General features: G+C 38.7%; 6 protein-coding genes across 7 annotated transcripts in view; 3 read left to right on the plus strand and 3 right to left on the minus strand.

Moving 5' to 3' along the window:
* LOC115225116 overlaps positions 1 to 14,688 on the plus strand; it is a 384,942-nt gene that overhangs the window by 74,307 nt on the left and 295,947 nt on the right. The gene's annotated exons all lie outside the window — the stretch shown is intronic.
* The window catches only part of LOC115225115, a 396,737-nt gene that overhangs the window by 24,626 nt on the left and 357,423 nt on the right, over positions 1 to 14,688 (minus strand). The gene's annotated exons all lie outside the window — the stretch shown is intronic.
* Positions 8,347 to 8,769, minus strand: LOC115225141 (histone H3). The gene has a single exon (XM_029796095.1). It carries the CDS (start codon positions 8,755 to 8,757, stop codon positions 8,347 to 8,349), a length of 411 nt encoding a protein of 136 aa, XP_029651955.1. The 5' UTR covers positions 8,758 to 8,769.
* Positions 9,027 to 9,435, plus strand: LOC115225139 (histone H4). The gene has a single exon (XM_029796093.2). The coding sequence runs from the start codon at positions 9,030 to 9,032 to the stop codon at positions 9,339 to 9,341; it is 312 nt and encodes a 103-aa protein (XP_029651953.1). The 5' UTR covers positions 9,027 to 9,029; the 3' UTR covers positions 9,342 to 9,435.
* On the minus strand, positions 12,843 to 13,292 carry LOC115225129 (histone H2B, gonadal-like). The gene has a single exon (XM_029796079.2). It carries the CDS (start codon positions 13,290 to 13,292, stop codon positions 12,915 to 12,917), a length of 378 nt encoding a protein of 125 aa, XP_029651939.1. The 3' UTR covers positions 12,843 to 12,914.
* LOC115225123 (histone H2A-like) lies at positions 13,534 to 13,946 on the plus strand. The gene has a single exon (XM_029796075.2). The coding sequence runs from the start codon at positions 13,563 to 13,565 to the stop codon at positions 13,938 to 13,940; it is 378 nt and encodes a 125-aa protein (XP_029651935.1). The 5' UTR covers positions 13,534 to 13,562; the 3' UTR covers positions 13,941 to 13,946.

A 14,688-nucleotide genomic window follows, 5' to 3' on the forward strand; every position in this document is an offset into this window, starting at 1 on the left:
ACAAACTATAGAATTTTCTCAATAAAGCCAAGAGAAAAAGATGTTTTATAAACACATTCTACCAGTATACGAAGTTTAAAAGTGTTTAGTTACGTGGAAATTATTTTAAAAAACTGCCGGTCAAACCGAAAAGATCCCAAATATCTTACAAACTATAGAATTTTCTCAATAAAGCCAAGAGAAAAAGATGTTTTATAAACACATTCTACCAGTATACGAAGTTTAAAAGTGTTTAGTTACGTGGAAATTATTTTAAAAAACTGCCGGTCAAACCGAAAAGATCCCAAATATCTTACAAACTATAGAATTTTCTCAATAAAGCCAAGAGAAAAAGATGTTTTATAAACACATTCTACCAGTATACGAAGTTTAAAAGTGTTTAGTTACGTGGAAATTATTTTAAAAAACTGCCGGTCAAACCGAAAAGATCCCAAATATCTTACAAACTATAGAATTTTCTCAATAAAGCCAAGAGAAAAAGATGTTTTATAAACACATTCTACCAGTATACGAAGTTTAAAAGTGTTTAGTTACGTGGAAATTATTTTAAAAAACTGCCGGTCAAACCGAAAAGATCCCAAATATCTTACAAACATATAGAATTTTCTCAATAAAGCCAAGAGAAAAAGATGTTTTATAAACACATTCTACCAGTATACGAAGTTTAAAAGTGTTTAGTTACGTGGAAATTATTTTAAAAAACTGCCGGTCAAACCGAAAAGATCCCAAATATCTTACAAACTATAGAATTTTCTCAATAAAGCCAAGAGAAAAAGATGTTTTATAAACACATTCTACCTGTATACGAAGTTTAAAAGTGTTTAGTTACGTGGAACCTATTCAGGTAAAAAAAACATTCTGTGCCGTATGAATATGTCCCTTGTTTAAGAAACAGATTGGGTTTATTTACATTTGTGAAGGAAAAAAGATACCCTTTCCCTAACCCTAAAACAGATTGAAATGCAATAGATCGATACTAGGGTCATAATTATGGGTGACAATTTCATATGACTCCGCTAGGAAAAACTGCCGTTCAAACCGAAAAGATCCGTTTCAGCTAATTTAGAAAACCGAACATATATTTTTTTATTGCCCACAAGGGGCTAAACATAGAGGGGACAAACAATGACAGACAAACGGATTAAGTCGATTATATCGACCCAGTGCGAAACTGGTACTTTATTTTTCGACCCCGAAAGGATGAAAGGCAAAGTCGACCTCGGCGGAATTTGAACTCAGAACATCACGGCAGATGAAATACCTATTTCTTTACTACTCACAAGGGGCTAAACATAAAGGGGACAAACAAGGACAGACAAACGGATTAAGTCGATTATATCGACCCAGTGCGAAACTGGTACTTTATTTATCGACCACGAGAGGATGAAAGGCAAAGTCGACCTCGACAGAATTTGAACTCAGAACATCACGGCAGACGAAATACCTATTTCTTTACTACCCACAAGGGGCTAAACATAGAGGGGACAAACAAGGACAGACAAACGGATTAAGTCGATTATATCGACCCAGTGCGTAACTGGTACTTTATTTATCGACCCCGAGAGGATGAAAGGCAAAGTCGACCCCGGCGGAATTTGAACTCAGAACGTAAAGACAGACGAAATACAGCTAAGCATTTCGCCCGGCTGCGCTAACGTTTCTGCCAGCTCACCTGTCTTTCTATCAAACCTGGTATACTCTTTTACTCTTTTACTTGTTTCAGTCATTTGACTGTGGCCATGCTGGAGCACCGCCTTTTAGTCGAGCAAATCGACCCCGGGACTTATTCTTTGTAAGCCCAGTACTTATTCTATCGGTCTCATTGGCCGAACCGCTAAGTGACGGGGACGTAAACACACCAGCATCGGTTGTCAAGCAATGCTAGGGGGACAAACACACACAAACATATACACACACGTACATATATATATATATATATATATATATATATATATATATATATATATATATACATATATACGACAGGTTTCTTTCAGTTTCCGTCTACCAAATCCACTTACAAGGCTTTGGTAAGCCCGAGGCTATAGTAGAAGACACTTGCCCAAGATGCCACGCAGTGGGACTGAACCCGGAACCTTGTGGTTGGTTAGCAAGCTACTTACCACACATCTCAACACCTGACATAAAACCATCTCCCTCTCTACATAGAAAGCCGCGTTATTTTGACAATTCCATTTCGAATTTAATTAACCGTCAGTTTAGTTCAAATGCATTTCAACTCATAAACGCAGAACTGTTAATGACCATCCAGGGTCAATATAAAGACCCTTTTTTTTTTTTACAGGATCTCACGTTTTTGGTTATGAAAGGATCCAATACCGAAAAAGAAATTTTTTTTCAAACAATCGCATTTTCAAAATTCCGATACCGCTCCTCCTAGAATTTTTTGCGAAATACGTAGCAAAATAAAACTACAATTCTGAAAATTGGCTTGTAAAATTTAAATTTTTCAAAAACAATTTATATATGGCGGTGCCCCAGCATGGCCACAGCTTATAAGCTGAAACTAGAATCAATCAATCAATCAATCATATATATATATATATATATATATATATATATATATGTAGCTTGCTTGCCAACCACATGGTTCCGGGTTCAGTCCCGCTGCGTGGCACCTTGGGCAAGTGTCTTCTACAATAGCCTCGGGCCGACCAAAGCCTTGTGAGTGGATTTGGTAGACGGAAACATGAAAGAAGCCCCTCGAATATATACATATATGTATGTGTGTGTGTGCGTGTTTGTCCCCCTAGCATTGCTTGACAACCGATGCTGGTGTGTTTAGGTCCCCGTCACTTATCGGTTCGGCAAAGAGACCGATATAATAAGTACTGGGCTTACAAAGAATAAGTCCCGGGGTCGAGTTGCTCGACTAAAGGTGGTGCTCCAGCATGGCCGCAGTCAAATGACTGAAACAAGTAAAAGAGTATATATATATATATATATATATATATATATATGCATATATATATATATATACATATATATATGTATATATATATTATATATATGTGTGTATGTATATATATATATATATGTATGTATATATATATATATATATATATATATATATATATATATATATATATACCGAGTAAACACATAAATGTGAAACAAGGTGGAAAAAAGAGTACTCAAATTCTAGCAAAAACTGTCCGACGAATGAGAATGTGAAAGTAACAGGTTTTGTTGAATTTTCTGCTGCTTTAATAAAGTATATATACATGTATATATATATATATATATATATATATATATATATATATATATATATATGTGTGTGTGTGTGTGTGTGTGTGTGTATATATATATATACATGTATATATGTGTTTATATATATATATATATATATATATATATATATATATATATATATATATATATTTAATAATAATGCCGTCTATATAATATAAATAAATATATTCAAGTGGAAAAAATTTACAGATTTTTTCTCTTATAAGGTTTTTCACGCTAACTACCTGATAATTTCTTATTAACATTTTATCCTATTTTTAAATATATATATATATATATATATATATATATATATATATATATAGATATGATTTAAAAATAGGATAAAATCTTCATAAGAAATTATCAGGTAGCGTGAAAAACCTTATAAGAGAAAAAATCTGTCAATTTTTTCCACTTGAATATATTTATTTATATTATATAGACGGCATTATTACACTTAAATGCCGCATTCGGTACGATACGTTTATTTTGGTAGTTTTGACTTTAAGAGTGCCTCCTAGCGTGTGGCATTTATGTGTAATAATGCCCTCTATATAATATAATTATATATATATACCAACAATTGAGGAACGGCCTCAATAGGCCATTCATCCCATTAGAAAGAGCAGCCAGGACTCCAAGTTGAATTTATTTATAGCCTCTGACTATTTCCTCTTTCTCACTAGACCGCTGGTGGCAAAATAATTTCTATTGAATTTCTTGCTACCCTGAATTGATTAATTGAATATATATATATATATATATGTATGTATATACCTTCAAGCAGGCGAGCCACATGCTAGAAATAACGGCCAAATCTCACAAAACTGCGATAACATAATGGACCTACTAACCTTTCTGCAAAGGGGGCCTTTCCTTCGTTTCAACTGGACAATTCACTTTGGATATCTTCGTGACCTCCGTGACAGTGTGCGGGTTCTGTTTTTAAGTATCTACGTGTTGTGGGATATAGATATAAACGAAATTATGCCAGTAAAAAGCCTTGCATCTTAGACATTCTTACGGCTCGGCATTCAGTGGTTTGTAGTGTTCTTGTACCGAAAGCAAATTCTCAGTTCACGAAGACATCACGTGAATTGTCACGAAAAAAACCCAACGGGTCTTGTGATGGTTTTATTCCATTTAAAACGAAGGAACGCCCTGCAAAAGATATCTTCGGAAAGACCTCGGCTTTTTGGGTTTTATTTTTGGTGGTGGGATGGGCAGAAGTCTAAGAAATTCATGTGAAATTGAAGTATTTTTGTGAGATTTGGCTGCCATTTCTAGCATGTGGATAGCCTCCATGAAGATACATACACACATATGGTACTACTTGAGAATAGTGGTCCCGGTGCGCGCTACCTAGTCGTGACTAATCGATCCTACAACGACTAGCAAGGTAAATAAAACACAAAGGATAGACTAGTCATGAGTAGCTAGTGCGGATGCGCGACTACGCGCACAGGGACCACTGTTCTCAAGTAGTACCCACACACACACACATATATATATGTATATACACATATATATGTGTGTGTGTGTATATATATACTCTTTTACTTGTTTCAGTCATCTGACTGCGGTCATGCTGGAGCACCGCCTTTAATCGAGCAACTCGACCCCGGGACTTATTCTTTGTAAGCCCAGTACTTATTCTATCGGTCTCTTTTCGCCGAACCGCTAAGTAACGGGGACATAAACACACCAGCATCGGTTGTCAAGCAATGCTAGGGGGACAAACACACACGCATATATATATACATACGACGGGCATCTTTCAGTTTCCGTCTACCAAATCCACTCACAAGGCATTGGTTGGCTCGAGGCTATAGTAGAAGACACCTGCCCAAGGTGCCACACAGTGGGACTGAACCCGGAACCATGTGGTTGGTAAACAAGCTACTTACCACACAGCCACTCCTCCGCCTAGTACATATATATATATAAGAAAAAGGGACAGGCAAAACAGGTTGCTTGACCGCATACCGAAAAAATAGAAATAGCAGTCAAGAATGCTTATTTCTATCAAAGTTGGACTCCGGGCATGACAGACCCTGTGAATTACAGGGTCTGTCATGCCCGGAGTCCAACTTTGATAGAAATAAGCATTCTTGACTGCTATTTCTATTTTTTCGGTATGCGGTCAAGCAACCTGTTTTGCCTGTCCCTTTCTCTTATATACAATATATATACTGAACTTTACAGAAGTTCCTGCCGGTAATCGGCTATATTTACATACCGAATTCTACCAGTAAATAATTGGGGTTTTTTTAAAAGCCTTTATAGAAATTATTTACTCTTAATATATATATATATATATATATATATATATATATATATATAGGTGCAGGAGTGGCTGTATGGTAAGTAGCTTGCTAACCAACCACATGGTTCCGGGTTCAGTCCCACTGCGTGGCACCTTCCGCAGGTGTCTTCTGCTATAGCCCCGGGCCGACCAATGCCTTGTGAGTGGATTTGGTAGACGGAAACTGAAAGAAGCCCGTCGTATATATGTGTGTGTGCATGTATGTTTGTGTGTCTGTCCCCCTAGCATTGTTTGACAACCGATGCTGGTGTGTTTATGTCCCCGTCACTTAGCGGTTCGGCAAAAAGAGACCGATAGAATAAGTACTGGGCTTACAAAAGAATAAGTCCCGGGGTAGAGTTGCTCGATTAAAGGCGGTGCTCCAGCATGGCCGCAGTCAAATGACTGAAACAAGTAAAAGAGTAAAGAGTAAAGAGAGTATATATATATATATATATGTACATATACATATACATTCCTTTCGCAATGGGATCCTCCATAACCAAAACGTGCGATTCCGTAAAAAAAAAAAACCAACCTATTTTACCGGAAAAATCGGATCCTACGAATTTTCCGAAAGCCCCCTCCCCACCTCAGGGATAGTCAGCGTGCAGTTTGGCGTAACTTCGATATAGGTACCGGATACATTTCAAGAAAGGTTTTTTTATATACATATAGGCTGTTAGGGGTGAGAGAAAAGGGCTTCTGTTATCTTCAGAAATGTAAAGAAAGCCAACTCCGGCACTTATGGTACCTATACCGAAGGATCGCCCGCAGTTTTCCTCATATTCCTATTCCACACTTGCTAACACCCGCTAGGCTGGTTTATATTTTCTTGTTCCTCGTTGAAGGTCTTTTTATTGACCCGCAAATGCATCTTAACCAATCCATATTAATCTTACTATAGAAAAGTTACTCTCAGAAAATGAACAAACAGAAGCGATTAGCATCTCAACGATCGAAAGAGAATAGTCAGGATTTACAGAAAAAAATAAATTCGTTTGCGCAATCTCTCTATATATAAAGCTGAAGTTGTCTGTTTGTGACTGGTTTGGTAGCCTTCAACTAATATTATCTCCTCCGAGACCCTGCGGCGCAAGTTGACCAAAATTGAGAGTATGATAGAAGAAGGCTTGCTCTTCCTTCCGTAGAAGAAAAAATTCAAATCGGACCATGTTAACACCAAAAATTATTTACATCAAAAAGGTGCTTTTTATCTATGAAAATCCCTATTTTTTACGATTCTTTTCACTGCTATGTCGTCATTTTTCGGTGTATTTCAACCAGAAAAATGTTCACTTACGTCAAAAAGGTGCTTCTTTTCTATGAAAATCCCTATCTTTTACCATATTTTGACTACTGCTTCATCACTTTTCGGTGTATTTCAACCAGAAAAATGTTCCCTTAGTGAAATAAGATAGAGATTCTGAAACAGAATGGTTTGTAACATTACAACATATATATATATATATATATGTGTGTGTGTGTGTGGTAGAAGTTTTGCTCTTCCTTCCGTAGAAGATAAAATTCAAATCGGACCATGATAACACCTAAAAGGTGCTTTTTCTCTATGAAAATCCTTATATTTTACGTTTTTGACTGCTGTGTCGATATTTTTCGGTGTATTTCAACCAGAAAAATGTTCACTTAAAGAGAATAACAAGCCACATAATGGGAAATTTTTACTTTTCGAAAACTCCAAACAAAGCCGAGCAACAACGGGCGATTTATATTCATATTCGCTTGCTATACCAATGATAACACCAGAATATTTGGCGATCTTTCGTCTCTAGTAGACCTTTCCGTCGATTTCCGTAAAACTTTTTTTTTTTACATATGGGCTTGCGGGAACTTTTGAAGTAACGAGAGCGAAAGAGACTAAGAGAAAGCGATTGTATGACGAGGGAAGTTCTTTTGAAGTTACCGTGCATGGGAGCATTGATGTATATGTGTGTGTGTGTGTGTTTGATGGGGTGTGGGAGACAGACAGTATGTTGTGTAAGTGAAGTGCTTCTGTTAGTGTGTGTGAAGAGACAGAGTAATGTGTGAAAGAAAGAGATAACTGAAATATTTTACTCGGTGTATGTGTATATGTATGTATATTACTTCAAAAGTTCCCGCAAGCCCATATGTAAAAAAAAAAATTTTTTTACGGAGATCGACGGAAATGTCTACTAGATAGGGTCGCCAAATATTCATATTGACCAAGAAAAATTAAAAGACAGAAAACAAGCTTCCTGAAAAAAGAAAAGTAAAGATAGCCAGCGCAAAACATCGTATGTTTATGGAACTGAAAATGTGCATTATGAGGGGGGAAAATCGGATCCTGGTCCCCACCCGCGAGGTTCGCTTGCGCAAATCCCTTTTATCCATATTCGCTCTCTACACAACTGCTAACACCCAGCAGGCTGCATTTTCTCCTGTCTTCGCTAAGGAACGAGGATCTTTACATTGACGAAGAAAAATCGGTTAATATAGGGCGCTACGATTATCAGAAAATCAAAAAAAAAATGTGTAATAGGTGTAAAACAACTTCCTATGAACGAATATGAAAAAAAAAATTCGCGCACGCGAAAGGGGGTGGGGGAGAGGCCTCGGAAAATTCACATCGGGAAGTTCCGAAAGCGTCTGAGGGGCTGACCCGGGCACCAAAACAAAAAAAAAATAGTGTAATATTGAGACAGAATTGAATAAACATAAACAACGGTCGAAAGAGAATACTTAGGATATAATGTGGCGGCCCTAAAAAGGGCCATTTAAAATGCTGACAAAGCAACAGATACTTAAGCCCTCTCGCCACGAATACGACGAGCAAGCTGGATGTCCTTGGGCATGATGGTCACTCTCTTAGCGTGGATAGCACACAAGTTGGTATCCTCGAAAAGACCAACCAAGTAAGCTTCGCTAGCCTCTTGAAGAGCCATCACAGCAGAACTCTGGAAACGAAGATCGGTCTTGAAGTCCTGGGCGATTTCACGGACAAGCCTCTGGAAAGGAAGCTTCCTGATGAGAAGTTCGGTGGATTTTTGGTAACGTCTGATCTCACGAAGAGCAACGGTACCAGGCCTGTAACGATGAGGTTTTTTCACACCGCCAGTGGCTGGGGCACTTTTCCTGGCTGCCTTGGTAGCCAGTTGCTTACGTGGGGCCTTTCCACCGGTGGATTTACGAGCAGTTTGCTTAGTACGAGCCATGTCGAACAAAAAAGATAATTGACGGGTTCAACCGTCACTTTATATAGTGACCGTTAAAGAAGGAAAGATCGGGCGGGAAGATGGCTTTCTTAGATTTACAAATGACAGCTGCCCGCCAAACCGACTGCTGCTGATGTGACACCTTTTCATTCGCGGCTTCAGAGCACGTGACCTATTTCTCGAGGTGTTTTCTGCTACGTCCGATTGAGTGTAAATATATACTCCTACCTCGATTCAGAAATCATCATTTTTCACACTCGCAAGAAGTAATCATGTCTGGACGTGGTAAAGGAGGAAAAGGATTAGGAAAAGGAGGCGCCAAGCGTCACAGGAAGGTGTTGAGAGATAACATCCAGGGTATCACCAAGCCCGCTATCCGTCGTCTTGCTCGTCGAGGTGGTGTCAAACGTATCTCTGGCCTGATCTACGAAGAGACCCGTGGTGTATTGAAGGTGTTTCTGGAGAATGTCATCCGTGATGCCGTCACCTACACCGAGCATGCCAAGAGGAAGACTGTCACCGCTATGGATGTCGTCTATGCCCTGAAGAGACAAGGCAGAACTCTGTACGGATTTGGAGGTTAAGCGAACATTCTTAAACTTCTTCTAGAACATACCGGCCCTTTTCAGGGCCACCCACTTTTTAATTTAAGTCAACTCTTCTAAATCGCGATGTGCTTCATCTTTTTATACCTTAATTTGCAGCTAATGGTATTTAACGCGCCCCTTGGTGGGAACGATCCTTTACGAAATATTTACTTCGGTGGTGTGATTCGGGGGCGATCCTTCAGTATAGCTACACCTCTGAAGATAACCCTTTTCTCCCACCAACCCTAAACCCCTGTATTTATACCGAAGTTACGCCTTTTCGGGGAATGTGTATAAGTTGAAGGATGGCTTGCCTTTGCAAGCACTAGGGCACAAAGTGTCTAAAGCCAGCTGGAGGAGGTGTCTTCCTGGAGCTACAAATAGGATAGACTGGTCACGACTGCGCGCACCGGGACCACGCTTAAGTAGTACCCATATTTCCCTCCGATATTCATGGGATCGGACGGCTGTCTCTGCTAATATCGTTAATAAGCTTTGTTATTGCATAATCGGTCCATTGTGCTGAAGACAATCGAAAATGTTGGGAAATTTCATGAAAGTGAAAACCGTTGGCGGTTTTGCTATGTGCTTCTGTCAGAACTCCGGCCGCATTTGGAGACTGCAATACTTTAATCCGGGTGCAGGGTTGAATCTGTCTACACTTTTTACCGCTTTTTATCTTCATTGTTTATTTGTCCTTATTTAATTTTCATTGTAATTTCATTCCTTTATAAATAACTCATCCGATTTCATTGTAAAAAGTTCCATGTTGACCCCATCTGTGTTAATCCGTATGGATAATAAAGAAATATACACTTTACCGCTATAAGATTTTTTTGTTTTGGTGGCTGTGTGTTAAATACATCTTTACGGTACAGCAGTAGTCCCTCGTCGCTATATCAGTTATTTAAGCTAACGATTCCTCCGTGGTGGTTTGCATTTAGAAATAGTTTATTCAAATAATAAAGAAATATATAGTATTTTATCAGATTTTCGGTGTTGGAGGGATTATTGTACTGATGACAAACAAACCCAGCTGCTAACTGCAGGCGTTACACCTCGACAGGACAACGCCTTTAATGAAATTTCACATAAATACCTAATTAAATTCTCAGTCGGTTATTAGTTCAGTTTAAATAAAACATTTCATTCCATGTTCTGTTTAAACTTTATAAATAAATATATTCTTGCATTATTCATTATTTTGTTTTTAAAAAGGAAATCACACCAAATCTACACAAATGACCACCACCGCGATCACACACACGTGTGTGTGTATATGTGGCTATATGTCTGTATTTATTGTATGTGTGTGTATAAGTAGTTATATGCTTATATTCATTATAGTAATATTTGTCTGTTGAAATCCGTTTTAAGGCGGTCAATAGTTTAATTAAAGATGTATATAATACATGTATATATATATATATACATGTGTATACATTACACATGTATATATATATAATCATGCGATCTTACATAGATAGACAATTACAAAGAATGTTATGAGACTTAAAAATTTAGTTGTAATATGACAGAAACGAAAACTTGGCTTACTTTTGCCTTTACGAGAACTTTGTGTGATTCTTGTTCAATAAAATTAGAAAATATATATAGTGGTTTCTACTTCGGGCTTTATTGTATTGTGAGAAACACCCTAGCTGCTGAATACAGTGTGTAAACTGGTACTTAATTTATCGACCCCGAAAGGATGAAAGGCTAAGTCGACCTCGGCGGAATTTGAACCCAGAACGTAGCGGCAGACGAAATACGGCTTCGCATTTCGCCCAGCGTGCTAACGTTTCTGCCAGCTCGCCGCCTTTACGTATAAGAGATAATGGGGTGTGTGCGAGTGCCTGCTTTCACTCACGCATTATCGTGAAAAGCAGGCGATATTCAGGGTACAGTAGTCAGTCCCTCGTCGCTATGTCAGTTATTTAAGCTTACTTATTCCTCCGTGGTGTTTTGCATTCATATTAGTATAAAATCTTTATTATAATCATGCGATCTTACATAGATCGGGACACAACAAGACAGACAATTACAGAGAATGTTGTATGAGACTTAAAAATTTAGTTGTAATATGACAAAACGAAAACTTGGCTTAACTTTTTGCCTTTAAACGAGAACTTTTGTGTGTTTATTTTAATAAAATTGGAAAACATGACATATTCAAGTAGTAAATATATATATATATAGTACTGTTTCTACTTCAGGTTTTATTGCATTGTTAAGAAACACCCCAGCTGCTGAATGCACGCGTTTTCACCTCAAGACAAAACCTTTATTGAAATCTCACAATGAATACCTTTTTCTCACACTCGGTTATTATTCATACGGGCCAACTCACCGCCAACCCAGCGACTTCTTTTGGGGACACGGAAGAGGTACGATGGCGCCTTTAATACTACACACAGGTCTTCGTACACCCGTTAGGCCTGTTTACTTGCTTATTGTATTGTCCCCATCTGTGTTAATCCGTATGGATAATAAAGAAATTTTACTTGCTTATTGATGGCTAAAATATGAAAATAAGGAAGGTATCAGACGGTTGTTAGATACAAGCCCTTAACTTTTTCTGAGAGAGCAATTAAAAAGTATCAAGAATTTGCCTGTTCTGTTTTGTTTTAATTTATAGATTAAAATATTTAAAAATGAATGGGCTCGCCTCCACCTCAAAACCGCCCACATTTTAAACTTCTTCGACGCAAACCCCCTTTTTCGGGGTTAATATCTAGATCCGCACCCGGTGGAAAAAATGGAAACGCAAATGTGTAACAGTAATGTGTGTATATATGTGTATGTGTGTATATATATGTGTGTGTGTATATATATATGTGTGTATATATATATGTATGTGTGTATATATATGTGTGTGTATATATGTGTGTGTATATATATGTGTGTATATATGTGTGTGTATATATATATGTGTATGTATATATGTGTGAGTATGTATATGTGTGTGTATGTATATATATGTGTGTGTATGTATATATGTGTGTATGTATATATATGTGTGTGTATGTATATATATATGTGTATGTATATATGTGTATTTTTTCCACCGGGTGCGGATCTAGATATTAACCCTTTTCGGTTACGGTGAATTCGAATCTGCAAAATAAATTGGCAAAAAAATAACAATCAACATTTCTAAACTACCACCCGTTTCCTTCATTTTTTACAGAAATCTTTTAGGAATTAACTTATTCTAAATATGCGGAAAAATACGGACAAAAGTCTCCAAACTATCCTGTAATTACGGTTAAGGTTAGCGCTGGGGGACAAGACAAAACTGAAGTTGGAGGAGGGATTTCTCAAATTTCAAAAAAATATCGTTAAAAACTTGCAAACATGTTCGTTTATATATTCGCGTGAGTATACAAATACCTGTGCTTCGATGTACACAAATTATGTTTCCACCCCCAATCCGTTCTATGGCTGTTGGAGAAATTAACCCCAAAAACATGGATCGCAAATCGCTAGAAAATCGGAATTAACTTTCATGAGAATGTGGGTGGCCCTGAAAAGGACCGTTATTCTTCGATGAAGAGAAACGAAGCAGGTTTATTTGCTGCTAGTGTATTTGGTGACGGCCTTGGTACCCTCAGAGACGGCGTGTTTGGCCAACTCACCAGGAAGGAGAAGACGGACAGCAGTCTGCACCTCACGGCTACTGATGGTCGAACGTTTGTTGTAGTGAGCCAAGCGGCTGGATTCAGAAGCTATTCTTTCGAACAGATCGTTGACAAAACTGTTCATGATGGACATAGCTTTGCTGGAGATGCCAGTGTCCGGGTGGACTTGCTTCATCACTTTGTAGATGTAGATGGAATAACTTTCCTTCCTCTTCTTCTTACGTTTCTTGTCCCCGGCAGGGCGAGAGGTCTTGGCCTTGGAAGCCTTCTTGGCTCCTTTCGAAGCAGTTGCTGGTGCTGGTGGCATAATGTCACTTGCTCTACTAATCAACCCTCGTCCACGCTATTTATAATTGACAAGTAGGCTCAGCCGAGCACCTTGCTGACGTTTCGCGCCAATCAATTTCATTGGTGGAATTTGACAGCAGTCTAATCACATGACATAAACCCGCTCCTTTTTCACTCGGCAGTTTGTGACTGCTGGAGCCTCCTGACTGCTATTTAAAGCCAAAAGCCGCCCTCTTTTTTAATTCATCAGCCGTCTTCTTTGTTGAGAACTACTGTCGAACTTTGAAATATGTCTGGACGTGGTAAAGGAGGAAAAGTAAAGGGAAAGAGCAAGACCCGTTCGTCCCGTGCCGGACTTCAGTTCCCTGTCGGTCGTATCCACCGTCTTCTCCGTAAGGGAAATTATGCCCAACGTGTCGGTGCCGGAGCCCCAGTCTACTTGGCCGCTGTAATGGAATATTTGGCTGCTGAGGTGTTGGAATTGGCAGGAAATGCTGCCAGAGATAACAAGAAATCGAGAATCATTCCCCGTCACTTGCAGTTGGCCATCCGTAACGACGAAGAATTGAACAAACTTTTGTCCGGAGTGACCATCGCCCAGGGTGGTGTTCTTCCCAACATTCAGGCTGTTCTTCTGCCCAAGAAAACCCAGAAGGCTTCCAAGTAAATTAATTCGGTGGCATTTTTTGCTTTATCCAAATCAACGGCCCTTTTCAGGGCCTCTCACACTTTGCGTATTTGTCTTCTCTCGACTTAATATTTGCGATTTATAATCTGTCAAGTGTCATTTGGCATCGGAGCCGAATGAATGTTTTATTATTTAGTATTCTTTCGCCCTCATAATTTTCATTAAGGCGAAGAATACTCTGATTTTTTTTGTATGGGATTAGGAACCGCTGACCAAGGTGTGCGGGGATAAACAGTGGTCCCGGAGTGTTTGAGAATGTTTTTATGAGACACGGTTTTTTTTTTTTACTTCTATTCCATACTTTAAAAGCAGCAGAAATTTAACAAAAGCTGTTGCTCGGGGTTTCACGTTCCCGTTTGTTGGACGGTTTTGTTTGAAATAAGGAGAGACTGTTCGGCGTGCGGAAGCGTAAAACTCCGAGTAACAGCTTTTAAATAAAACATTGCTCTACTTCTAGTATTTGAGTACTCTTTTCCACCTTGTTTCACATTTATGTTTACTCCGGTGTATATATATGTATGTGGAGGCCCAGTGGTTAGGGCAGCGGAGTCGCGGTCGTAGGATCGTGATTTCGGTTCCCAGACCGGGCGTTGTGAGTGTTTATTGAGTGAAAACAGCAAAATGCTCAACGATGCTCCGGCAGGGGATGGTGGTCCCGGCTGTACTCTTTCTTCTGTTGGCCTGCTCGCTTAGCCAGCGGGGTGGCGTCGTTCGAAGGCTAAAACAA

This window comes from Octopus sinensis, linkage group LG27, assembly GCF_006345805.1.
Source record: "Octopus sinensis linkage group LG27, ASM634580v1, whole genome shotgun sequence".
In the NCBI taxonomy this organism is placed as follows: domain Eukaryota; kingdom Metazoa; phylum Mollusca; class Cephalopoda; order Octopoda; family Octopodidae; genus Octopus; species Octopus sinensis.

Bases quoted from the DNA above. Each gene is read 5' to 3' on its own strand.
- LOC115225129 (XM_029796079.2), bottom strand. From the start codon at position 13,292: ATGCCACCAGCACCAGCAACTGCTTCGAAAGGAGCCAAGAAGGCTTCC.
- LOC115225123 (XM_029796075.2), top strand. From the start codon at position 13,563: ATGTCTGGACGTGGTAAAGGAGGAAAAGTAAAGGGAAAGAGCAAGACC.
- LOC115225141 (XM_029796095.1), bottom strand. From the start codon at position 8,757: ATGGCTCGTACTAAGCAAACTGCTCGTAAATCCACCGGTGGAAAGGCC.
- LOC115225139 (XM_029796093.2), top strand. From the start codon at position 9,030: ATGTCTGGACGTGGTAAAGGAGGAAAAGGATTAGGAAAAGGAGGCGCC.